The sequence below is a fragment of the Telopea speciosissima genome, chromosome 1 (genome assembly GCF_018873765.1).
Source record: "Telopea speciosissima isolate NSW1024214 ecotype Mountain lineage chromosome 1, Tspe_v1, whole genome shotgun sequence".
In the NCBI taxonomy this organism is placed as follows: Eukaryota; Viridiplantae; Streptophyta; class Magnoliopsida; order Proteales; family Proteaceae; genus Telopea; species Telopea speciosissima.
Genome location: NC_057916.1, coordinates 72,583,006 through 72,610,299, shown reverse-complemented (window position 1 = coordinate 72,610,299; position 27,294 = coordinate 72,583,006). Strand labels below are relative to the sequence as shown.

General features: G+C 40.2%; 1 protein-coding gene across 1 annotated transcript; it reads right to left on the bottom strand.

Annotated features, from left to right (window-relative positions):
• Positions 1-2,833: 2,833 nt before the first annotated feature.
• LOC122648589 (FAM10 family protein At4g22670-like) lies at positions 2,834-27,276 on the bottom strand. Its single transcript, XM_043841804.1, has 11 exons — positions 27,063-27,276; positions 26,904-26,970; positions 26,608-26,790; positions 26,423-26,510; positions 26,246-26,326; positions 26,061-26,125; positions 25,358-25,498; positions 25,153-25,269; positions 24,861-25,064; positions 23,759-23,816; positions 2,834-3,117 (listed from the first exon to the last, which is right to left on the bottom strand). The coding sequence occupies exons 1-11, from the start codon at positions 27,170-27,172 to the stop codon at positions 3,026-3,028; spliced, it is 1,206 nt and encodes a 401-aa protein (XP_043697739.1). The 5' UTR covers positions 27,173-27,276; the 3' UTR covers positions 2,834-3,025.
• Positions 27,277-27,294: the final 18 nt, after the last annotated feature.

Genomic DNA, 27,294 nt, shown 5'->3' with positions numbered 1-27,294 from the left:
CGAGGTGTTGTATTCGTTTCACAAAAATAATGGATTCTTTCTTCTTGGGAGTGAACCAAGTAAATCTTATCTTGTGTGCACTTGATTTCTCTTTGTCTTTGCATTTCTTCTGCAAAAATCGTCATTCTAGGTCTTGGGTTTCCTCCAATTTATGGGGTTAAGTTCTCTGAAGATTCATGTTAATGGTATCATAGAAGTTGATCTTTGGTGGCCGCCAAACCGAAAACATCCCTTACTTTATATCTCTTAATCATTAAGGCCTATAATCCACTAAAGGCCCCACCAATTGAAGCGACCCACGAACCACCAAATCAGGACTTGCAGACGTTCTTAGACATGAAAGTTTTTAAAAAGATATTCCTTCTACAGGGGATTCGATCAATGACGTAACTTGTGAGTAATGAGATCGTCATATTATAAATAGTAGTAAATAAACAAATTAAACGTGAGAGCCTTGGGAAGGACTAGGTGAGTGACACTCACTTACCAAGTGTTGGTGGGTTTCAAGGTCCAACAGATCAAAGCCTTTGAGTGTCAATTCAGCAACCCCACCATGCCTTACTCTTGCATAGTAGTATTCCATTCCTCTTAAAGTCTAATCTCAGTCTTCTTTTCTTTCAAAATCTCAAAGAGTCCAAGAGCAAACTAGCCTGGCCCATTTGGTTTTTTTTGGGGGGGGGGGGTGGGGCCCTTCTGTCAACAATTCATGCACCAAAAGGAAGAATCATAGGGTTGCTTTAGCTAGTTTTTACCTAACTTTGCCTGAGAAGCCGCCCATAAGTTGTGCAAGGTAGGAATTATTAAATTGTAAGATTAATTATGAAATGACAACATTCATTGGAGGATGCAGTTTTCTTGGTTTATGGTGGGTATGAAAAATGTGAAAAAGCTGAAAGTTGCAATTAAGGATTAGTGATATATCTCAAGTCTGATGATGGTGATTGGTAGACTTGAAAGGTCTCCAATTCCCAAACGATGTTAAGTTTCTGGTTTGGTGGTTAATGAAAATGGGAACAGCAAGATAGAAGAAAGAGTTGGAGAGAATGTTTCTTCAGTGTGACTTTTGGATGGAATATGAGACATGATGGAAGAATGTGGATTAGTAATCTCTCTCTCTCTCTCTCTCTCTCTCTCTCTCTCTATTATAATGTGAAATGTTGGTTTCTGAAATTCTCTCCAACACTGTAGCTTTGGGGTTAAAATAATTAGGCTCTACTTGAACATAATAGTCCATTGAGATGGGGTGAATCAGTGTCATAGAAATTTGTTGGTCAATGCCTTGTGATTTCTAGTCTTTTGTTTTTTTTTTTTAAATATCTTATTCTTCATTGAACTAGAAAATGTGTGGAGCTGTTAGTGTTGCATTTTCTTTACAGAAAATACATTTGATCTGTTAACAAGGTGAAAAACATAGAATACATGGATTTATTGCCTGAATATGGCTTACTCTGAACTTTTAATTTGTTTGGCAGGATTAATACTGATTATAACAATTCAATTTTCTGAAAGAATAAAGCATCAAGATTATATTAATATTGGAGATCCATTCTTCATCATTTCCATAATTTTGTCCACATTATTTTAATTTCTTCTAATGCTTAGGAGGAGGAATACCCAAGTGCTTGGGTTTTTCCGGACCCGATGTACTGCTTTGACATTTGCACAGCAACAACCAGAGCCTCTTCGGTATAATGAACATTTTAAAAACTCTCATAACGTTGTTGTAGGCCTTGTAGTATTAATATTACGTTGTCAACCGATTGTTCACACTAGTACAGGCTGAAAAGGCCTTTCCAGAGTTGGATCTTTGTCAATGTATTTCCTGTATTCACCATTTGTTGTCACACCAATCAACTGCAATTTATCAAATAATAATAATAATAAACGACCAGTGTAAGTTGTTGATCTAGTATATATGTATGTATCTGTGCACAAATCGAACCGAATCCAAACTGATATCAACCCATTATTATAAACCGAAACCAACACAAAACCAAACCGCACCAAAACCAAAACTAAACCAAAACCAAAAAAAGTTCTTATTGGATCGGTTTCGGTCTCCCTAAAAGCCACATCGAAACCGAAAAATTAAACCGAACCCGGAACAAACTGACCGATTGACACCCCTAGGTAAAGAGATCGCTGCCTAGTTGCATGGCCCTGCAACTGAAGGGGGCTAATAAGAGCACACACCCAGGGGAATATACATGGATAAGACTTTTTTTTCACAGGGAGCAGAGTGCCAATTTCCCGTGCTCATGTTGGGTAGGGGCTACACAACCAGGCTGCGTTATTTTTCTCTTAATTTATCAATTGGGTTGGTCACACCATGAAAGGTGAGAGATGGGAGTAAGATTCCACCTCTCAACTCTTGCACACTACCCTTCTTCCCATGAATTTTCTTAGGGAGCTAACTGGGAAAGAATTGGGCACAGGTTGCCACAATTTTATATGGTTCTAGTTCAGAAAGGGGAAAAGCCAAGGCTGTCTCCATTCAAAGAGAATGTCCGGGCCTAAATAATGAATCAGTGGTATTTATCATTCAGGGCGAAAGACCAATTCTGTTTACTAGATAGGAGCCCAAGGTTCCTATTCGAATGGGCACACTTCTATGCTCTCAAACCCAAAAGGCAAATCCCATCAACTGGCATAACCCTCAACCCAAACCCTCTCCCCTTCTCTCAAAAAAAAAAAAAAAAAACCCCTAACCTTCAGCATATAACATGCTCCTATGTTCCCAAGAAGACTTTGACACTGATCATGGATTTCCATCACTGGATCTTATCAACAGATGTTGCTTACCACTGTGATAGCATGACATTTTGAGAGAGAATAAAAATAGTAACCTGATTCAACTATGAAGGTCTACTCGATATAAACAAGATGAAACAAATGAGAAATCCAAATGCAAAGTCATAACAGGAGCCTCGCCATCTTTTTCCTAATGTACCAAAACCATGTAAAATGACAGCTTCATGTAACTATGGATGGAAACTTCATTCTTACACTAATGTTTATATTTGGGTCAAACACCGAATTTGCCCATCATCTTTGCAATGACAGGAGCCACCTTAGGGTTTGACTGATGCTTTGCAAAATTAACAGGGTTCTTCATCACTGCATAGTCCAACACAAGACACAACTGTCAGAAGAATGTTGGTGACATATCAATATCCCCCTAGAAAGAATTCAACAACAAAACACAACACAGGCAAATACGAGAAGTGCAGTTAGAGTGGAGTGGAATACAGTCAAGAAGTCTAAATGAATTAAACTGAAGAGGCTACATAAAATCCTATTTTTGAACTGTTTTCCCTTCACAAACTACTTGTCGAGTTGTCGATGATCCATCATAAGGAAAGTAAACCTATGATGACAACCAAATTCATTAACATGACAAAAGATTTTTTCTTTTTTTGGGGGGGGGGGGGAGTGTGGGGCACTGGGGAAAGGGGGAAGGGAGGAGAGTAACAAAAAAATAAAGAGAGCATATGAGATGCCTTCACCTATTAAATCTTTGACAATTATCCAAGACCAACCTTGACAATTGATTAGGGCAACAGTATTGAATAACTTCAGAAGCTCGTTCCAGAACCATTATAAATGAAAAGCAATTAATTAACTGGATTGGAAAACAATGAGAAAGAGTTCCTTCTGTAGCCAAACCAAACCAACCCTCCCCCCACCCCCACCCAAAAAAAAAAGACCATAATCGTTTTTCTTTGAATATTAACATCAACATTCACCACTGTCATTGCCATTACCACCAAAACCGCACTCACCCAAAAAGTCAAGTCTATGCTCCCACTAAATCTGAAATACCCGAACTGAGGGAAATCTCACAAATTTCCCTCAACTTCTATCCCTGCCCAACTTGGCATTCGCAAACGATGAGTAGTTTGTTACAATAACAAATTTTATTGAAGAGGGATAGGATATGAAAAGAAGAAGCAGTCTAAACCCACACAAAACTAATACAACAACAACAACTCAGCCTTATCTCAACTAAATGGGGTTGGCTACATGGATCCTTGCCCTCCAATCAGTCTATTTGAAGTCATACTTGATACAAGGCCTAAGCTATGCATGTCTTTCCTTACCACTTCTCCTAAATCATTTTAGGTCTGCCTCTGGCTCTTTAGTTCCTAAAATCTGAATCAAATCACTCCTCCATACTGAAGCATCCAAAGGTATCCGTTGGACATGGCCATGCCACCTCAAACGACTTTCTCATATCTTATCATGTATCGGAGTTACTCCCAAGACAGCTCTAATATGATCATTTCCTTACTTTATCCTTTCTAGTTTTGCCCCTCATCCATCTCAATATCATCATCTCCACTACACCGAGTTTATCCATATGATGCTTCTTAATTGCCCAACATTTTGCCTCATACATCATAGCCAATTGTAAGACTGCCCTATAAAAAATAATTTTTTAAGTTTTAAAAGCATACGCCGATCAAACAACACTTCGGATGCACCTCCCCACTTCATCCATCCTATTTTAATTATTTGTGAAACATCATCCTCTATATCACATTTTTTATTTATGATTTAAACCTAGATACCTAAAATAATCACGATTTGGAATCCCCCTCATCAATTTTCACCACCTCATTATCTGTCCTCATGATTCAAGATCTCGGCGATATCAAGCTAATAACTCGAGATGAGACCATAAGCGATACAGAAAAACTACAATAACTCGACCGAGATCTTGATTCGACTCAATCGAAGCAAACCACTTTAAGTCATATAAATACAAGGTCTCAGTGAGATTTCGACTATCTCGCCTATGTGAAGGGAAAATACGCCTTATTTGGTCTACTTTTTCAGTATTTTGGCAAATCTCACCTCCAAGTTGTGATTAAAGCTTGATTCATTCAACATTGAAGGTGCAAATCTCACCTCTACGTTGCATTGCATCTCAAGAACATTGTTAGGTAACTATTCACCTCAAAAACAATTTTTTTTTTATAAAAACATGATCTAACCTTGTTTGTTGACTATGAAATTATTATATGTTGTACAATGTCCACCGATCTATGGATTGACGGAGGTGGAAATTTTTTTTCCTTTTTTAAACTATTTATTACTTTTTCCCTAAAATTAAATGATTTTCTTGTAAAAAAAATATCATTGTTTGGAACTCAATTAAATATATGTGGACACTGATAGCCGATCTATGGCTTTACGGCGATGTAATGTCCAAGTTCTTCTATCATACCATCCCAATTAATGCTGCTCGGAGGACATATTACCAGAGCTATGATTGACACTACTGGGAGGGCTAGCAGGGGAGTGAAGGGGCCCAATCCATGGGAATTGATGATTGTTTATTTGCTTAAGCAAAAGAAGGAGCTTGATATTTACATTAACTCATTAAAGCCAAAATGGGAGAACTATGGAATCACTATTATGTGTGATGGTTGGACTGAACCCACTAGATAGTCCATCAACTCGATACAGAAAAATTGCAATAACTTGACCGTGATCTCAGTATCTCGCCGAGATCTCGTGAGTTATCTTAGTCTCGGTTCGACTCGGTCGAACCAGACCACTTTAAGTCATATAAATACAAGGTCTCGGCGAGATTTTGACTCACGCCTTTGTGAAGGGAAAACACCTTATTTGGTCTACTTTTTTCAGTTTTTTTGGCAATTCTCACCTCAAAGTTTGGATTAAAGCTTGATTCATTCACCATGAAGCTGCAAATCTCACCTCCAAGTTGCATTGCATCTCAAGGACATTGTTAGGTGATTGTTCATCTCAAATACAAATTTTTTATATAGAAACATGATCTAACCTTGTTTGTTGACTATGAAATTATTATATGTTATACAATGTCCACCAATCTATGGATTGACAGAGGTAAATTTTTTTTCTTTTTAAAATTATTTATTTATATTTAATTTTTTATAAAATTAAATGATTTTCTTGCAAAAAAAAATTGAAAAAATATGGTTTATACTCCTTGTTTGGAACTCAATTAAATATATGTTGGACACCGTTGGCCGATCTCCGGCTTCACGGTGATGTAATGTTCAAGTTCTTCTATCATAGCATCCCAGCTAATGCTGCTAGGAGGGCTGGCGAGGGAGTGAAGGGGCCCACCACTTCATGGGAATTGATGAATGTTTATTTTCCTAAGCAAAAGCAGGAGCTTGATATTTACATCAACTCATTAAAGCCGAAATGGGAGCAATATGGAGTCACTATTATGTGTGATGGTTGGATTGGACCCACTAGACAGTCCATCATCAACTTCATGCTCTATTGTGATGGCAAGGCCATCTTCTTGAAGTCCTTGGATGCATCCAAAGAGAAAAAGGATGTAATGTACATATACAAATTGTTGAAAGAAGTTGTGGAAGAAGTAGGGTCAGCGACTAATTTTAAAAAGACGGGAGAGAAATTGATGAATAAAAAAAAGCAAGAGGATGCATCTTTTTTGGACTCAATGTGTTGCCTATTGCATTGACATCATGTCATGCTTAAAAATATGGGTAAGAAATCCTTGGTAACAGGTGTGGTCGTGCGAGCAAGACAAGTGACCACATTTGTGTATAACCATGTATATTCTTTACAATTATTGAGGGAGAAATGCAGAGGGGATTTGGTGAGGCCTGACATTACTCGACTTGCCACCAACTTCATTGCATTGCAAAGCTTTCAGGATAAGATGGTTAGCCTGAGATCTATGTTTGCTAGCAAAGAGTGTTTGGTTGGAGAGAGTCGGGTTCTCCAGGGCGTAGGGCAACACAGACTACCATCTCTGTGTTCAGTTTTAGAGAGGAAGGAGAAGAAGGAAAAGAGAGGGAAAGAGAAGAGCACATACGGTTGTGTTTAATCTCTTCTATCTCAAACTAGAGACAAACTTCCTTATATTGAAAAAGAATAACTAATTACACAGGGGCCCCTGGCCTTATACAAATAACAGAAGAAATATAAAATACATGTGGTTATATACAAGAATACCCTTAAACTCCTATTCTTAACACTCCCCCTCAAGCTGGGTGGTATATGTCATACATACCCAGCTTGTTCAATAAACAGTCAAAGTGATGAGTGCTAAGTCCTTTGGTGAAGATGTCGGCCACTTGTTCATTCGTCTTCACAAAAGGGGTACAGATGGTCTTTGTCTCAATCTTTTCCTTGATAAAATGTCTATCAACCTCAACATGCTTGGTCCTATCATGTTGCACTGGGTTGTGGGCAATACTTATGGCTGCCTTGTTGTCACAATATAAACTCATAGGTTTGATAGCCTCAAATCCCAATTCCTGAACAAGTCTCTTCACCACAAGACTTCACACACTCCGTGAGCCATAGCTCTAAATTCTGCCTCAGACTTGACCTAGCCACCACAGTTGCTTCTTACTTCTCAAGTAACCAATTTCCCACCAACAAAAGTACAAGATCCCGAAGTGGATCTTCGATCGTAAATAGATCCAGCCAATCAAGATCGATGTATGCTTCGATCCTCAGTGACCATTTCTAGAGAAGAGAAGACCTTTTCCAGGGCATGACTTTAAGTATCCGAGGATCCTATACACCGCATCAAGATGTCCCATTTTGGGTGCATGCATAAATCGACTTACCACGCCAACAAAGATAGGCTATGTCCTCGGGTAAAGGAAAGATAGATTAGCTTGCCTACTAATCTCTGATATTTTTCAGCATCTACAAGGGGCTCACCACAATCTTCTCCTAGTTTGTGATTCTCGATCAATAGGAGAGAAGGTTGGTTTACACCCTAAGTACCCTGTCTCTGTAAGTAGATCAAGGACAAACTTCCTCCGACAAACACTGATCCTTGCTTGGATCTCAAAACTTCAATCCCTAAAATACTTCAATGGACCAAGATCTTTGATCTCAAATCGCGAGCCAAGTAAAGTTTAAGCTTTGTGATTTCGGCACGCTCCCGTGACCACAATGTCATCAACATATACAATAAGAGCTGTAATAGTGTTGCCCTTCCTTTGTATAAACAAAGTGTGATCAGCTTGACTTTGGATGTATCCATTCTGTAGAATAGCTTGCCTAAACCTCTCAAACCAAGCCTTAGGAGATTGTTTAAGGCCATAAAGCGCTTTCCTGAGACGACACACTTTTCCATTGCCACTAGGATGCTTGAACCCAGGGGGGAGAGTGCATGTAGACTTCTTCTTCTAAGTCACCATGTAAGAAAGCATTCTTTACATCAAGCTGGTATAATGGCCAATCAAGGTTTGCAGCCATTGAGAGGAGTACCCGAATGGAGTTATGCTTGGCCACTGGAGCAAAGGTTTCCTGATAATCAGTGCCATACACCTGGGTATAGCCCTTAGCAACCAGCCTTGCCTTATATCTCTCTAAGACCATCGGACTTGAACTTGACCGTGAATACCCATCTCGCATCCAACAGAACTCTCCCCTTTGGGAGTTCAACAAGATCCCAAGTGTGGTTCTTCTCAAGGGCCACCATCTCGGTATTCATTGCTTCTCTCCATTTTGGATCAGCCATGGCCTCTACTACATTCTTAGGAATAGAGATGGAGGAGATAGCCACTGTGAAAGCAATACCTGTAGGGGAGACAGAATCATAGGAGACAAACTTGGCAATGGGATTAGTACAAGCTCGAGTTCCTTTGCGGTGAGCAATAGGAAGATCTAAGTCTGAGGGTGTAGGAGTAGAGGAAGGTATACCTGTCTCAGGATGAGGAGACAAAGGAGGATTTTGGCAGGTCTTCTGTATAGGGAGCCATGAAGGAGGATTTCTCTTGTCCTTTGTGTACACAAGTAGCTCCCCCTGCTCTCTGTTCACCTCTGCACTCGGAGACTCCCCCTCAACAACAGTATCCTCGGACCTTTTCTTTCCCTTGTCAATTTGAAATGGGGAAATAGGGACGAGAGAGGGGGAAGGAAATGATAGAAACTCAGGAGCCTCTTCAACCTCACTACCACGACACTCCCCCTGAAGAGGTGACTGAAAATACGGGAGATGTTCAAAGAAAGAAACATCTTTGGAGAGAAGCCACCGACGGGTAGGAGGGTGATAACATGTGTAGCCTTTAGAGGTAGAGGAATACCCAAGAAAGATGCACTTCGAGGACTTAGGATCCAATTTAGTGTGGGCAGATTTGCTAAGATGGACATAGCAGATGCAACCAAAGACCCGTGGGGGAAGTGAAAAAGAAGAAGAAAGTAAGGGTAAGACCGCAAGAGGTACTTTGAAGTTCAAGACACTGGAGGGCATATGATTGATAAGAAAGACTGCAGTGAGTAAGGCATCGGACCAAAAGGTTTTTGAACATGCATTGTAAACCAAAGAGACCGGCTACTTCCAGAGTGGCGGTTTTTCTTTCAAGAACCCCATTTTGTTGAGGGGTATCAACACAAGCCACCTGGTGGATAATGCCACGGTCGAAAAAAGGACTCCAAACCACCATACATATACTCTCCACCTTTATCGAACGGACAATCAATACGAGTTTGAAACCGAGTGTAAACCAACTCATAAAAGTTTTTAAATGCAACATAGACATCACTCTTTTGTTTCAAGAGATAAACCCAAGTAACTCGAGAGAAGTCATCAATAAAGGAGACAAAGTAGCGGAAGCCACGTAAAGAAGTAACAGGGAAGGGCCCCAAACATCGAGATGAACAATGTGAAAAGGTGAAATAGATCTATTGCTAGAAGATGGATAAACTGTCTTACAACTTTTTGCAAAAAGACAAGGTTCACAATGAAAAACATGATTGACAGAAAAGAGGTAAATAAATGTGGCAACATTTTTCTCATAATGAAAAGGAAGGATGTCCCAAACGCCGGTGCCAAAGCAAAATGTCCTCCTCGTGACGTCCGCCATGTTGCCCACACACATAAGATTGAGCTATCGTCAGGGAAGCACAAGTGTCCGTAACATATAATCCATCGCCTCACGCCCATCGCTAATCACTCTCTTCGCACCAAATCCTGAAAAAGACAATGGGTAGGAAAAAATGTGACAAAGCAGTTCAAAGATTTAGTCAATTGGCTAATGGAAAGAAGATTAGTGGCAAAGTTGGGAACATGAAAGACAGACTTCAAAGGGATAAGTGGAGTAACTTGGACATCTCCCTTACCCGAGATGGAAGAAAGGGAACCATCAGAATTTTACCTTATCTTTTCCGAACAAACCGAGTAGGAGTTAAAAAGTCGAGACCTACCAATGTGTGATCCGTGGCCCCCGAGTCAATTACCCAGGTGTAGTGGCAGATGAAGTAGAGACTCAGAGAGCAGAAGTAGTGGGTGCGGAGAGGAGGATCCATCCAAGTGTGCTACAATCCGACGAAAAGCTGCTATGTCTTCTTTGGAGAGGGAGGATGAATCGACTCATGAACCCCAACATGGGCTTTAGGCCCATTCTTCTTCGGTCCTTTCTGTCCTCCGATGCAAGAGGGTGGTTTCCCATGAAGATCCCAACAAAACTCCTTTTATGCCCGGACTTGCCACAATAGTCACAGGAGAATCGGCCTCTACCAGCCCCCTTAGTGAAGGGAGGACGGTCCTGTGGAGTGGATGAAACAAGAGCGAGCGCTCAACAGGGGAGTGGTCTCCATAGCACTTCTACGCGTCTCCTCACTCAGAATAACCACACACCTCCTCCAGGGAGGGAAGACTTGGTCGGCCAAGTATCGTACCGTATGGGTTCAAACTCGTAGTTAAGACCTCCAAGAAGGAACAGACCCTCTCCTTCTCAAATAATCGATGCACTTTAGGCTCATCAACAGACACACCGAGATCTCTGTAGTGATCATACTCCTCCCAAAGTCCCACAACAAGGCTATAGTACTCAGAGATACTTTTGTCACCCCGACGCAGCTAACAATCTGTTGAAGAAGTTGATAAACCTTTGTAGAGTCCCCACTCTATCAAAAATACGAGCAACACTATCCCAAATATCTTTGGCTGTCTCCTTGCTCATAAACCTTCTTCCAATCTCCGGCTTCATTGAAAAAATGAGCCAAGTCATCACAAGGGAGTTCTCGGTTTCCCATTTAGAGTAACCTGGATCATCAATGGAAGGGGCCTTAAAGCTCCCAGATATATATCCCAACTTCCCCCTACTTCGAAGGATAAGCTTCATTGACCGTGACCAATCCAAGTAATTGTTACTATCAAGCTTAACAATGGGGAGCCGAACATTTGGATTCTCATATGATAGAGGGATTGGCAAGGCTGTCAGTAATAAAGGGGGAAGTTCAGATGTCTCAACAGCTTTTTCACCCATTGTGGTTTGAAAACAAACACTGAGAGGAGCAATCAACAAACTTCAAGCAAGAACAATAGATTCCCAAGTAACAGCAAGAAAAAAGAGGTAACCTAGACCACAAAGCTTGAAAAACTTGTAGAGCCTCACACAAACAGTAAAACAGCAATGAGTAGAAAAGAAAAGTCTTCCTTACCAAGAAACGACAAGTGGGTAGTCCAAAACAGCTCCCAAACAAAGCTCTAGTGAAGAGCTATTGCCAATCCCACACTCGGTCGCGGAAAACAGGCGTAAGCCCTGGCCGAGATTCACTCCTGTCCCTTGGATGCTCCCAACTGGCTTGAGATGACACAATGGGAAGAAAGGTAACCTCCAAACGAAGCTAGAGCACTTGGTTGCTCTCCATTTGGATGAGAACCGAGAGAGAAAACAGATCTGTGAAGAACCGCAGGTTGGAGCTCAAACTCCAGCAACAACCAAGAGAGGAAACCACCTCTTGGTCCACTAAACACCCTTCTAACACCTTCAAACTCCAGGAAGAGTACGCTCTGATACCATGTTCAGTTTTAGAGAGGAAGGAGAAGAAGGAAAAGAGAGGGAAAGAGAAGAGCACATACGGTTGTGTTTAATCTCTTCTATCTCAAACTAGAGACAAACTTCCTTATATTGAAAAAGAATAACTAATTACACAGGGGCCCCTGGCCTTATACAAATAACAGAAGAAATATAAAATACATGTGGTTATATACAAGAATACCCTTAAACTCCTATTCTTAACACTCTGGTGACCAATTCTGATTTGATTTGAAGAGGATCCTTATTATATTGGGTCCAGTGTTAAGGGTCCTGAGGATGGTAGACACAGAGAAGAAGTTGACCTTGCCACATGTTTATGCTACCATGAAACTAATGAAAGAAAGAGATGGAGCAGCAATTAATGAAAGAAATATTAATGAAAGCAATAATATTTCCATAAATAATTTGTTAGCTTTTATGAATGGTAAACATATAAAAGTATAAAATTAAAACTCACCAGCTTTATGTAGTGGATGAGAAGTGCTTCTCCCATCGGTCCTCAATGATTTTGATATACCCCTTCCCACCTTTAGGTATTACTGCTCTCTCTTTCTTTCTTTCATTAGTTCCATGGCAGCATACACATATGGCAAGGTCGGCTTCTTCTCTATGTCTACCATCCTTAAGACCCTTACCACTGGATCCAATAAGGACCCTCTTCAAATCAAACCAAAATTGGTCACTAGAGATGGTAGTCTGTGTGGCACTACGCCCTGGAGAACCTGACTCTCTCCAACCAAACCACTCTTTGCTAGCAAACATAGATCTCAGGCCAACCATCTTATCCTGAAAGGTTTGCAATACAATGAAGTTGGTGGCAAGTCGAGTAATACTAGGCCTCATCAAATCCCCTCCGTATTTTTCCCTCAATAATTGTAAAGAATATCCATGGTTATATACAAATGTGGTAACTTATCTTGCTCGCATGACCACACCCGCTTCCAAGGATTTCTTACCCATGTCTTTAAGCATGAGGTCAACACAATCGGCAACACATGGAGTCCAGAAAAAATGCATCCTCTTGCTTTTTCTATTCATCAATTTCTCTCCCACCTTCTTAAAATTACTCCCGTTGTCTGTCACTGCTTGGACAACATTTGCTAGCCCTACTTCTTTCACTACTTCTTTTAATGACTTGTATATGTATATTATATCCTTTTTCTCTTTGGATGCATCCATTGATTTTAAGAAGATGGTCTTGCTATTACAATATAGACCATTATGATCTCATCTCAAGAACTTGTGATACCGAGTTATTAGCAAGATCTTGAACCATGGTCATCAGCCAAGGAGTTAGCAGACCATGGTCTCCAATGGAATGACACGTTGGATAAACCCAAGTACATTGAACTATTGTAGACGTCTTATCGTTTTTACTATTTTATTAATAATTTGCTCCATTCTACTCTCTGGTGCATTTATAGTTCTTTGTCGCACGTAATAGAAACATCTCAACAAACTTTCCGTCATCTTCAATTCCAAATTATATCCTTTCATGTCTTGCCGCTCTCGAGGTACTCAGCTCATCTACTATCATTTTATACATTTCCAGTTTCTTGAGTGCCTAAATTCTGCTCCTTAAAACATGGTTGGTCTTCTAGCACTTAACATTCTGGAAGACACCTTTACTATGGATTGCCACTCTCGAGGTACTCAGCTAACCTACACTCATTTTATACATTTCCAGTTCCTTTGAGTGTCTAAATTCTGCTCCTTAAAGCATGGTTGGTCTTCTAGCACTCGCACAAACTTCACATTCTGGAAGACACCTTTACTATGGATTGCCACTTTCGAGGTACTCAGCTCACCTACGCTCATTTTATACATTTCCAGTTCCTTGAGTGCCTAAATTCTGCTCCTTAAAGCATGTTGCTCAACTTGTCAAGGTTCTTCATTTTCCCTTCTTCTTCACAGAACACCACCTTGCTGTTCGAATCTTCAAGTTCTGGAGTTGTGTTTTTCTTTTATTTGCTTTTAAGGAACCTCAAAACAATGGGATGAATCTAATCCCTCACAGAAACTCAAAAGGATAAAAGAAACAAAAAATAAAACTGATAGAAGAAAAGGATGTATTCAGTTGTTCTCATTTGGGTGCAACCTGAAATCCTGAACAAATATGAATCTACAGTCCACACACAAGCAACGAGTTTTAAAAAGAAACAAACTTTACCCAGTTTGATTTGATTGAGAGCAAAGGAAATCCTCCCCTCGTCTTCTCCAATTTCTGGATTCAAATCTCAAGAGTCTGTACATAAATAATCAAATGGCTACAATTAAGCTTCCACCATCTAAAGTCCATGGCTCTTGATAATTCTTCTCTTCACCAGGAATCTTGCGATCGGAGTGAGAGCAAAAGTGATCGGAATCTGAACAGGGAATAAAGCTTTGTTGCATAGAACAGCCAAGGTAAGTGCTCCGCCACTGGAAGCCGCCAACTCGGCCGTCCGAGACCTCTTCTTCAACTGTTGTTCAGATGGGATGGAGAGCTCCTGTGTATGTTTCAATCCTCTCTGGTTCTTCTTTGGCCAAGCCGGATATACCAACTTTGCTGAGAAGATATTCGATGTCAACATTGTTTTTAATGGCGAGAGTTGCCGTCATCTCCGAGAATTGCAGCAGAGAGAGAGAGAGAGAGTGGGTAACTCGGGTTAGGTTAGGGTTGGGTGAGTGAATGCCATAACTCAAATCTGACCATAGGATTTAAAAAGCCATGTGTCGACAATAAATTGGTCACATAGTTTCTATTGAATATCTCTGTAACAAGGTAGATGTAGTGAACACACGATACGAAGTTCTGCACCATCAACTTCCACTGAAGCCAACACTATTTAATCTAGAGTTTGATTTTTATTATACTCTAATTACAAAGAGAGCTCAGGCTTATTGCAGTGAGCAAGAACCAAGACAAGCCAGGTACATGGCATACACTTCTGATGCAGATCAAGGAAGGTACTCCAAAAAGTACCAAAAGAGGACAAAAAATTTGACTCAGTAATTCAGCCTTGCTCACTGAGTTAACTCAACTCGTAACTCAGCTGGTGGTTCAGCATTGAACCAGTTTTCTAGTTCTAGTTCAGCCAAACTGATTTGGTTCACTAACAGTGGATTTACCAATGAGTCACAAAATGCTATGGTTCTTACATATGATTTTACTTCCTTTTTTTTTTCATTTTCAGTAGTAATTTGCAAGATTGTGCACCATTCTTTCCTAGTTTTTAGTTTGAAAAAAGAAAGAAAAAAAAAAAACAGAAGAAAGTGGTGCAGCAGGTTGGATCCAGCCTATTCTTGAAATAAACAACTCACAAGCCAATAGGTGGGTGCATGAGTAGTTAAAATGAGTTTTAAATTATTTTTTCTCCTCAAGTACTATGTTATCATCTTTTAAGAGTTAGTTAAGATAGAATAAGATAGACTTTTGTTAGTGTATAACTCTTAAACTCAAGTTCAATTTCAACTTTCTTTGCGATTTTCTTTCTTTATCTGTAACGGAGAGCTCCCTAATTGGCTTAACGTATCCTACAGTCTAGACTGTAACTACCCAGTAGTTTCTATTTAAAGATGTATGGCACTAGAGCCTCCCATTGATTTTTTTATTGAATGAAGCTTTGCTTGCTCTAATATTCTGTGAGACGCAGTTGGAGATGCAGTGCTTTGTATTGTGAGATGCTAGGCTGACTGGTGGGATGCTGGTCGAGGCTTGAGTGGGAAGCTCAAGTCATATTTGTCTCTTCTACGGTATTTCCTCTATTCCGTCTCTATGATTTCAAGTGAGTATATTCAGTTTGTTTCAATTTAATTACTGCCTGTTCCTGTCGGTCATCTGGGAGCATCTTATTGTTGATCATTAGGGCATAACAATCCTGATCTAATACTGATTTCCTGCATCAAAACGGATAAAAATCCTCTGCAATCCACAATCTGGCAGTGCACTGGCGGAGCACCCTTGAGTGAGCGACACGTGGCGAAAATGAATCCAACGACTGTGAAACGTTTCTTTCACTCCACTCCATATTACCCATTGAGTAGACCCAATTGGAGGGATTACCCGTTCTAGGAAGAAAATGGGTATCGTCACTACCGTGAAATGAGGATTTGAAAATGGAAAAGAAAAAATTTCTTCTGCAGAGGATTTTTATCCTTCTGCTTCCATTTTGGTTCTTGGTGTTGCTTCATGACTCTTCTCTTTAAGCGTGGGATTGTTTTGATTTTGCGATCAATGTTTCCCTCTTTTAAAGAGAAGAAGAAGGCTCTGCCTAGCATTGGAGAGGGTTTCCTGATGCACTTATGAAAGGGTTCCCTCGTAAAGTTTCTTAATGGAGAAAATGGAGGATCGACTCTACATTAAGGTTTTGGAGTACTTTTTGGAATTGGAGACTTGGATTTATGGATGGATTCTGCAGAGGATTGCATTTCCCAATCCCAACTTCCCAACTAGCCGCAGGTTTCCATGGTTTTATTTATTTTTCCCATGGTTTTGTTTATTATTTTAACAGGGATTTACTCCTTTCCTATCGCCACAACGACTTTCAGGAAGCTTCTCTTTTATTTCATTTTGTTTCCTGCTTCCTCTTGCACACGAAAACGACTCAAGAAACCTTCTTTAACAATTTTAACCCCATATTTAAGTCCTAAAAAACTTGTGTAACATCTTACTAAACACTGCATATCAGTGAGCTTTTCCTTTCATGGAAAATTTTGTACTTCTCTTCTCTTCACTCGATCGAATCTCTCGTTTCAAAGAAATCTCTGATAATTGATAAAAACGAAAGAGAGGGACACAAAGATGAGTGGCAATGGATTTGATCCAGCCTTCAAATCACTGCAGAGAAGCAATTTGGTGGACTCCTACAAGTCAAACCTAATAATCCTCTTGAAGAAATGACGGTTTCTACCAAGTTTTCAAAGAACAAAATGGAAGCAGAAATGAGAGGGAAGGAGAGATTACCAGGAGGAAGAGGGATAACAATCCTCTACGGAAGAAATCTTTTCTTTTCCATTTTCAAATCCTCATTTCACGGTAGTGACGATACCCATTTTCTTCTTGGAGCGGGTAATCCCTTCAATCGGGTCTACTCAATTGGTAATATGGAATGGAGTGAAAGAAACGTTTCACAGCCGTTGGATTCATTTTCGCCACGTGTCGCTAACTCAAGGGCGCTCCGCCAGTGCACTGCCAGATTGTGCATTGCAGAGGATTTTTATCCCAACAAAACGGACCTGTGAGACCGGTGTATTCAATAATCCTATTCTGTTTTGGACTTCTCTGATCAGCAGCATCTGTCCATCATATCTAGCTGAAGCTTTGTTGATCTGTTCTGTCCTAAGGATATATATCAACCAGGTTTAGGTCCTGATCAGGTCAACTGATCTAGAGTTATTGGAGTTCCTATTTATAGGAATCAAAGTGTCTCTTCTTTAGCAGTCCCTGTTGATCCCTATTTAACCATTGGATTACTTTCAAACTTTGGGGATTTAAACCACTACTATAGACCTACCCTTGACCAGGATTTGAGTTGGATCTGAGACATTGACTGAGTTCTGAAATTTCCCCCTTTCATATTGAGTTCCTGATAATACTAACATAACATATCAGACTGGATTGGGGGTTGGAAGAACATCCCGAACATCCCCTCGGATGATAAAAAGAAGAGGAGAGAGTTGGTGAGCCTTTCCTGCTTCATTGCCTGGGGCATTTGGAAAGCTAGGAATGACTTGATTTTCAGTAATTTTCTCAAAGCCCCGGAGGAGGTGTTGGAGAAGCCGTTGCAGGCCTTTGAAGAGTTTACCGCAGCTATAAAGCCTGCCCGTATCATCACAAGTTGCTCGCAGCTTTACTCCCCTCCGGCTCAACACTGGTCTCCTCATCCCCCCCCCCCCAGCCTTTCCATAAGCTGAATTGTGACGCGTCTTGGTCAGGGGATCCTAAGAGAGGAGGCATGGGCGTTATTATCAGGAATCATTCTGGTACTCCTATTCTTGCAAAATCGGAGGCTTGCACATTCAGCTCCATTTCAGAAAGAGAAGCCCCGGCTATTCGAATGGGTATGCTGGAGGCGTTGGCTGAGACGGTGGATTACCTTATGGTAGAGTCTGACAGCAAGGTCATTATAGCTTCCACCAAAGGAGAGAACAAATCAGTAGGTCTTGATATACAGCAAATTGTATCAGACATTATCTATTTATCCTCTCTCTTCCTTGATTGTAAGTTTTCTTATGTTCCTAGGGATCTGAACTCAGTTGCAGATTACCTGGCTAGGAAGGCCCTGTCATGTGCATGTCCGACAGTCTGGCCAAACTCCACTCCGTGGTTGAGAGAAATTTGTAATCTTTCATCCTCGTATGCTTCATGCAATGAATAAATTCCTATTTACCAAAAAAAAAAAAAAAAAGTGATCCTGCCTACCTATTTTGATTCTATAGCCTGCTGTATGGGTGTTTCATCTCCATTAGTCATAATGTAGGGAGTTAAACAAGATTATGCAAGTCCTTGGCAGGGAGTGCTGAGAACAAGATGAACATTAAGGCAATAACTTTCAAAAGTATTGAAGGAGCAATCCACAAGAAACTCAAAAGAGAAGAATGAGATCAGGGAATACAAAAAAGATACTAAATACAGGATGACATCCTCTTCAAAGAATCAAAGTTAGTCAACTTTGTAAGGGGCGGTATATCCTAACCCAATACATGACGAGAGAAAAAGGATAGGAAGTAGAAACCAAAGGTGAAACAAGACAATAAACATTTCTTAGCAAGGAATATATAACAGGCAGTTAATGGGTGCTATCCCAGCCATGTGGAGAGTGGACTGATCAATCTGGCAGTTGGATAAATAGGGCACCCCTTCGTAATGCAACCCCGGGTTACAAAACCTTAAATGCGGGCCCCTATGGGCCCACCAGAATGAACAACCCAATTAGAAGGATAATGGAAATCTCTTAATTAAATGGAAGTTCAGAACCCTACTAGGAAGGGTAAACAAGAGCAGGGCCAGAAACAGTAATTTACTTTAAGGACGACGGACCATTTGGAAATTCAGGACTGAATAAAGGAAATAAAATTAATAAAAAGGAGTTCTTGTAAACAATAGAAAAATAGGCCTTCATTTCATTTTCCAAAGAAGTCCCTTTCTTCAACCACTCAACCTGATATGCACAACGGAGGAGAGTTCCCTTAGATTGGGAGAACTCTCACATCCAAGGTCCAAGTGAATCAGGATTTTAGGAATAGATGTCAAACCCTCAACCCTATTGAATCAAAACCATAAAAACCCCAACAAGCAAGTGTTATATTAAAAAATACATTCCTAAATTGAATATACAAGTCTAGTTTCAGGTCACGATTTGGGTCACAGGGAGGTATCTATCAGCAGTCAATGACCTAGGGTTAGGGTCACCCAAGACATAGGAACTCCCACCCAAAATCTGTGGAAGAAAGGAAATGGAATGAGGGAGATCAATATCACCATTGTGAAGAGGTAAATAGGTAATACAGCACGAAGAGAGTATGGTAAAGGGATTTAAGTACTGAGATAGAAAGAGGGAAAGAAAGAAAATGAATGAGGAAGACAAACCTGGGAAAAGAGTGATAGGAGAAGAGTTTCCAACCACAAAAAGAGAGAGAGAAGAGAGAACAGCACTCACCACACAACCTGAGGAAAACCTCAATTTTTCATTCAATTTGATTCTGCCATAATGAAAGATTACATGCATATAAATAAGAAAAGAGAAAAAGACTCCCTTACGTAACTCAACTAGGAAACTAACACTAAAACAGAACCTCTACGTATCTCCTACCAACCCTTATCGGACCAAAAGTCTGGTGTGGGTCCAGTTTGTCTTGCTCTATGTTTCCAGATCAGGTCATGCCAGTCCAGCCAGGCACATGCAACTGCATCACTTGGATTGCTCACCTGTTAAATTTCGTGGCCCTTCTCAATCATATGGCCCATCATTAAGTATATTTCTTATTTTTCCCTTGATATATTTTCAGCTATTAAACCAGTGAAGGCCTGATGTGGCTATTCTGACCATGGAAATATGGAATAAGGGTGGACCATGTGGACGACCATGTTTTCCTTTCCCATAGTTGTCCAGGTGTCACCTAGTCATCCAGGTGCCATGGTCACCTTTCTCGACTAGGCACCTCGCTTTTTGCCTTGCGTCCAGACCCCCCTCCAATGCCTTGGGTTGCCTAGACGCCATGACAACTATGTTCTTCTCAAAATTCAATCATGGCCAGCTCTGAATTCTTTTTCCTATTATCACATCAGCCGTTTGAATCTCTCCAATATGGACATGTTTTGAGCTTTCCCAAGTAGAGGGTGTATTGGGCAACAGGTCACACAGTTTGGGCACCAACTGAGGGCAGATATAGAAGGAGCCAAGGGTGCCAACCGACCAGCCAGACCCACACAATAATGCAGGCCTGTAAAATGGTGCAGCGACCCAAACTACAGTGCATGCTTATATACTCATATGATATAAAAGACACAACTAGCTTCTTTTGGGTCAACTATAAATCCGAATAGAAGTACCAATTCCATTCTAGTAGCACTTGACTAATTTTCTGGAAATGGACCTCTTCCGACATGTGAAAGAAAATGCATGCATCATATGTTGCAAACACCAGTGTGAATGAGATTCAGTGGTGGAGGACCGGTTAGGAGAAGGGGGAAGCCAGGAAGAAATCAGAGTTACAGGGGAGAGAAGAACGCATAAGGAGGAGGACGGGTGGGGGAGAAGAGTGCACACGCACAGCCACAGAGGCTACTCAAACCGAAATACTCAATTCATTCTTTCTAATCTGTCTGCTCCTCCAATCGTTGGTTACACATCTATTTATAAACCCCCCCCCCCCCAAAAAAAGAAATAAGACTCCTAATTACTTCCTAAAACTCAGACCAACTAAAATAAAAACTCAATAAAACTCAAATTGGAAATTTCCCTACATGTCTAATTACTACTCAAAATAAAATATTACATAATCTTTCCCAAATAAAATAAATCTTAAATATCCTACCGAACCAGAACAAGGTTGGGACCCAGTTCATCCTGGTTTGGGTTCTCAAACTGTTGAGAAAAAACTCGACCCAAGGTTTAAAGTATCGGTGTCGGGTATCGATCGGTCGTGTTATTTTAAGAGACATATCATATCGTATTGGAGATACGTATCGAACACAACAAATATGCATAAAAATGGTCAATATACACATGGAAATACACTTTTGGAACAAAAAACAATATAAATAAGCAATATATAACAAGTGTCATGCATAAGCACTAAAATGGAGAATAATGTATAACCAAACAAGTGCATTAAGTTGAAATTGTTATAAAATATGAGGTTTCTTAGATGTTGTAATCGTCTATACCCATGAAGAGTATTTAGATGATGCAAAGGATGATGTTATAACACTCCTTGATTCATTTTTTAGTCCAAAAGTGTGAAAAACCAAGATTAAATGCCAGATTTAGTCTCTTGGTTGAGAGTTTTCCTTCATTTTTCCGTTAGAATAGGAGTTGTATCGAGTCTGTGAGTGAAAATGTTTTTTTTTATGGAATGTATTGACGGTATCGGTATATATTGAGCCGTATCAATCAATACGTATCGATATGTATTAGACCATCCACAAAACCCTTTATTGGACGTATTGATATGTATCGATACGTATCGGTCCTATCGTAACGTATAGACCTGTATCGGCCAATACGTTTCGATACAATCCGATACAATCCATTTTAAAAAAAAGAGCGAGAGACGTATCAGTATGTATCGTATCGGTACCGACCGATACCGATACATATCTGCACAGACCGATACCGATATATATCGGCTGATACAATATGATACATACCGATACTTTAAACCATGACTTGACCTCGAATTTTGTAGAACGGGAGAATCAAAACCACTCGATCAGCATCCATCCTTGAATGTATAAAACAATTAATCCACAACATGACATCCGTGACGCGAAGTTCGTTGTTGAAGCAATGACATGGAAATATAAAATCAACTGGTTTATTCTCTACCACAAGTTGATCTTCAACGACCATCAACGCCATCTCATCTTCCACATCGGTGGCTCATCTTATCATAGAAGGTATTAGTACTATCGGCAAGCTTTTGACAACCTGTCTTCAAATTAAAAAGTGTTGTTTGCAATTGATAGAAACCATCTCTAATCGAGAGGAGTAAATCGTATCGATCAACCTCCATGCTATAGCCTCAAGTTCGGTTGAATCAATTAAAGGAATGGCAGTCCCGTAATTTATTGAAAGTCTAAATCACTAAAAGGGAACAAAAGAGAAAGTCACGTAAAAGAGAGAGGGTAAATTAGGAAGGAAAGTTAAAGTATATGGGGTATGAGGGAATAAAGATGAAAGGGTACTAAATAGAATAATGAATAAGTGGGGGTAATATAGGAAAACCAAAAGAAAGATTAGGGGAAGGGGTATTATATTGAGTTCTTGATAGAAGATGGGTGTCATTAAACTCTCTGTTGACCAGCGAAGGAGGAAGACGAGTTGGAGTCGTAAGAAAAATTTGCGGTGGAAAATCAGGTTCAACTTCGTCTAGGAGCCAAGCGAATGACATATCGTACACTAAGAAGAAGGGATTAGAGCATTGACTTAAAATCAGGTTCAACTTCGTCGGGTATGTTTGACTTCCTTCTCTTTTTGCTTTTTTTTTTTATTTTGGTTCTGTCCTCTCTGACTCTTGCTCTTTCTTCTCTTCTCGCTTCTCTCTCTCACGCTCTCTTTTTTTTCTTAATTTACTCGTTGGTACCCTAATGGTGACGGAAGGGAACAGTGGGGAAGAGTTGGTGCTGGAGATCAAAGAGTGGGGTTTGGCAGTAGAAATGGAAGGGAAGGGACTACTACGAGAACCGAAGAGGGTTTTGGGTTTTTGGTTGGAGAGGGATGTGGATTGGGGTTTCACAGTGGAATCAAAGGGTAAGGGTTGTCGCTGGAAATGAAGGAGGGTTTTTTTTTTTATTTTTTATGTGGGAATCAAACGGATGCGTGAAGTAGGTGAGGGAATGAAGGGCTAGGAAAAAGGGTTGGCGGATGTAGTAGGAATCGATTTTTTTCACTGTACAGCAGAACAATAACAGGAAAGAGACGTTAGGGAAGGGAATGAAAGAAATTGGGGGAAGGAGATGGATCCTTCGGCTCTGATACCAAATCGGTGAAGGGCTGGTTAGGAGAACGGGGAAAGCTTGGAAGAAATCAGAGTTTCAGGGGAGAGAACGCATAAGAAGAAGGGGGGGAGAAGAGTGCACATGCACAGCCACAGAGGCTACTCAAACCGAAATACTCAATTCATTCTTTCTAATCTACTCCTCCAATCGTTGGTTACACATTTATTTATAAAACCAAAAATATAAAATAAAGACTCCGAATTACTTTCTAAAACTTGGACTAACTAAAATAGAAACTTGATAAAACTCAAATTGGAAATTTCCCTATATGTCTAATAGCTCCCCAAAATAGATTACATATCTTTCCCAAATAAAATACATCCTAAATATCCTACTGAACCAGAACAAGGTTGGGACCCGGTTCATCTTGGTTTGGGTTCTCAAATGGGTTAAGGTCGATCCATGGTGCACCTGCATCATTAAGATACTATGTCATACCACCCTATCATCACAACTCTTAGATACAAAACTTAGGACTTTATTTTGGAGGATTTTGATGGATTGATCTATACTCCACGGTTCAATACCTCCTATAACCTATGAGCTAACAATTAAAGTTCAGTTGCTCCACAAAACAGACCATAGATCAATTCATCAGCAGGAACTCATTCAAACAATCACGAAAGGTTCAAAATCCTGCTGCAGATTTGGTACCTAGAAAATTAGCATAACGCGGGAAAATTGAATACCAAAAAACAAGTGAGGGGGACAAACTAATGAGATCAAAGCAACAGAAAAATACCATCTTGAAGAGCAGCCATAACTTCTGGATCTTTGAAGGCCACCATTAATTCAGGATCCTGTGATTTAAAAAGATGAAAAAATAACAACAGCGAACTATCAATCAATGAACGAAAATGTAAATTCCATCAGACATCAGATACAAGAAGGCTGCTCTTCCCTTTTAGCCACATCAGCCCTCCTTACAGTCAAAATTAAGGGCTCTCATCTTTCAAATTCCTTAAGTTGTACTGTATTTTTTGTATTCTGTATAAAATTACCCTTTTTCAATAACATTTCCAGTCTTTATCCCGAGGAATATGGAACTCTGTTTGGACAGAAATCGACACGCAAGCTAAGGCCTATAAGTAGGCAAAATCTCGGCTCCACCTGACTTGCCAAGTGTCATTTATAGAGGCCTGATACTTGCTGATATGGGGCTAGGGTGATACAGAGTATTTGAGATGACAAGTTGTTTCTAACCTGACAAACTCTGCATAATGCAAGGTGATTAACCTTCTAAGCCAGAATTGGTGGTGACTAACCTGGCAAACTTTACAGAACCGGATGAGATTAACCTCTTAAGCCAGTGCCGGTGGTGATTAACTTTAGCGAATAATGACTGGATTCAAGGGTGGCTTTGGCAGATGGAAACCAATAATCAGATCGAGCAGACGAAAAATTGTTGGTTTTCTTTACTTTGCTTTCTCTTTCAAAAGCTCTGTCATCAGTGGCAGTCTTCTGTTGGCCTGCTCTTGGGCTTGTCTGGCTGACCTGGTCCCAGCGCAGCCAATTAGAAGTCATTTAAGGCCGGACCTGGGCCCTTATATATGCTACATACTATAGGCTAGATTGGGTCTGTGTTATCTTTTGCCTGGAATGGCCCAGATTTGTTCACATATGCATGGTAGATATTGTATTTTACTTCATATATGGTCCATACTCAATGGTCAATAAATTGTTTTGGATTCTTGATATAACTAGAAAGTTGAAACTACAGGGATGCTTTGGTATGCTTTGAACTGACCTTTTTCCCTATTAATCTAGAACTATTCTTTACCACATCAATGGTTATTCTAGCATTAAAAATCAGCAGCATAAATTAAATTAATCGAGACACTTACATTTAGAATTTTGCTCATATCAATGTTTCCAGGCATTCCACCAGGCATCCCCCCTGGAAAACCTCCCGGCATCCCCCTTGGAAAACCTCCGGGCATCCCCCCTGGAAAGCCCCCCGGCATCCCTCCAGGGAAGCCACCAGGCATGCCTCCAGGTTTACGACTTGAAGAAGACTGCTCTTCCCTTTTGGCCTTCTCGTATGCAGCCTACAAGAGAGTCCGCAGCAATGTATCATTCATACGAAGAGCAAATATGATATTGACTTTCATTAGGGAGGAACATAGTGCCAATTACCTGTGCTTCAGCCTTACGACGTTGCCTCTCACGCTCGATCCTCTTCTCTTCCTTCTCTTTCCGCAAACGCTCATATTTTCTATGATGCTCTTCAATCTTGTGTACATTGGGTTCAACCTACACACCAGTCAAGGTCTAGTCAGATGCAACAATAAAATCTAGTGGATGGACACGCAGCACCTGATACTGGAAAGGGAACTGCCACCTTTTTGAGTACTGCACTGATCTCCTCATCGAAATCCAACTTTGATGCTAAGTGAAGATCCTTGACAGCCTCTTCCCACTGACCAAGCATCGCTCTGGCAATGCCACGAGTCTTATAACCTTTTGCCGAATCTGGATTTATCTGGAAGGACAGTAACAGATCATTATATAAACTATAAGCTCCAAAATCCTAAAATATGATCATGAACCTTAAAAAATAAACCTTTGAGGATGAAATAATTCACAATTGGAGGAAATAAGCTATAACTTTGCAAAAATATGTGCACAGTAATCTAAAAGGAAATGTCTGTGCATCATATACACGAACATATAATTAACTGGATTAGAAGACACACTTCTTGTCATGTGGTGTCCATAAATTTGAATAAGAAAAAAAATACATAAAAAAACTATATATACTGAATGTATAATGGAACTGAACATACAAGTTTCCATATTAATAGTACCTTGTGCTTTATATAGATATGCGCACTCATTTAAATTAAGATCCAGGAGTAACAGTAAAAATGTACAGGTTAGGTGAAATGAATGTGCAAGCATCTAGATTAATAATACTTAGTGCCCAATACAGATAATAATACATCCATGCATGCATGCCTAAACATTAACTTGAATCAAGCCCCGCGAGGTTTATTGAAAGGTGCAGGTTAAGCTAAAAAAAAATTAATGACATGAGATATTACCTCCAAAGCAGCATTGGCATCCCGAATGGCAGCATTAGGTTTTTTCATTTTGATAAAGACAGTTGCTGCACAAATACCAACAAGGACAGGATCAATAAAAATTGAGGATATCCATGACTAATGCTCCAAACGAATATAAATGAATAATCATGACTGATAACACCAAAGCTCGGATCAGGTCTTACCTCTGGTCCCATACATTATGGCAGACGTTGGGTTTAACAAAATCGCCTCAGTGAGATGTCCAATAGCTTCCTCGAGTTTACCTGAGTAACCAAAATCTATAAGATTCCACAAAACCTATCTTCACATCATCATCATCAGCAGCAGCAGCAGCAGCAGAGTGCAAAAATAACACGTACCCTCAGAAATTGCTTCCATTGCTAGTGCCTTTGCTGCTTGAGAAGCATCACGGTTTTCATCTGTAACCTCAGCAGAAGGGTCACCCATCTGCATGAGGGATAAAATTATGAATGCTTAGAACCTCTTTATAATGGAACACCACATGAATTTGCAAAAGAGTAAACTAATTACGAAATGACCTGACCTTCTGTGGAGGACCATCGTCAGGTTCTACAATATCCCCTTCGAGTTCGAGGTCAGACTCGATTATATCACTCTCATATCCATCATCAGAGGGTTTAGAAGCTCCCTGCGAAGAGTCCTCTTCTTTGAGGTCTGCCATGTCCTCATCATCATCATCATCACTATCTTCCATTGATCGGGGTTTCTGCAGTTTGATCGCCAATTAATAAAAATAAACTATGGCAGAGCATCCGCACTTCAGTTAAAATGCGAATTTAACCTAACAACAATAGAGAAAGAAAAACAGTGAGAGAATACCGAGTTTCGAGTTCGAGGTGACTCGCCAGGCTCGTAAGATGATGAGGGGAAAAGCTTACAGCCGAGACTGAAACAAAACAATCCTAAAAGGTAAGCGAAATGAGAAAAGGAAACTGTAAATAGAAAAAGTTGTCCATCATTTTCCTCTGATTGATTTACCTCTCAAGGTAGTCTCTGAAAAAGGAAAGAGAAGGATCATTGAGAATGGAAGGATTGGATTTGCATTGCTCAACGAAGAGCTTAAGCTGGGTCACCTTCTCATCATCCATGGAGTTGCAGATTTCAGCTTAAGAAAAGCGAAGATTTCGAGAATGTGCACCGATTGCTAATGCTTGTTGAATGTTGGTATTAAGGCTTCACTCTGTAACGTTCTTCATTCCCTTAAATCGAA

Excerpts from the sequence above, each read along its gene's own strand:
- LOC122648589 (XM_043841804.1), bottom strand. The coding sequence starts at position 27,172 with ATGGATGATGAGAAGGTGACCCAGCTTAAGCTCTTCGTTGAGCAATGC. Across the intron at positions 26,327-26,422 it reads AATGGAAGCAATTTCTGAGG|GTAAACTCGAGGAAGCTATT; the intron begins GTACGTGTTATT and ends TTGGTTACTCAG. Across the intron at positions 23,817-24,860 it reads ATATGAGCAAAATTCTAAAT|GATCCTGAATTAATGGTGGC; the intron begins GTAAGTGTCTCG and ends TTTAAATCACAG.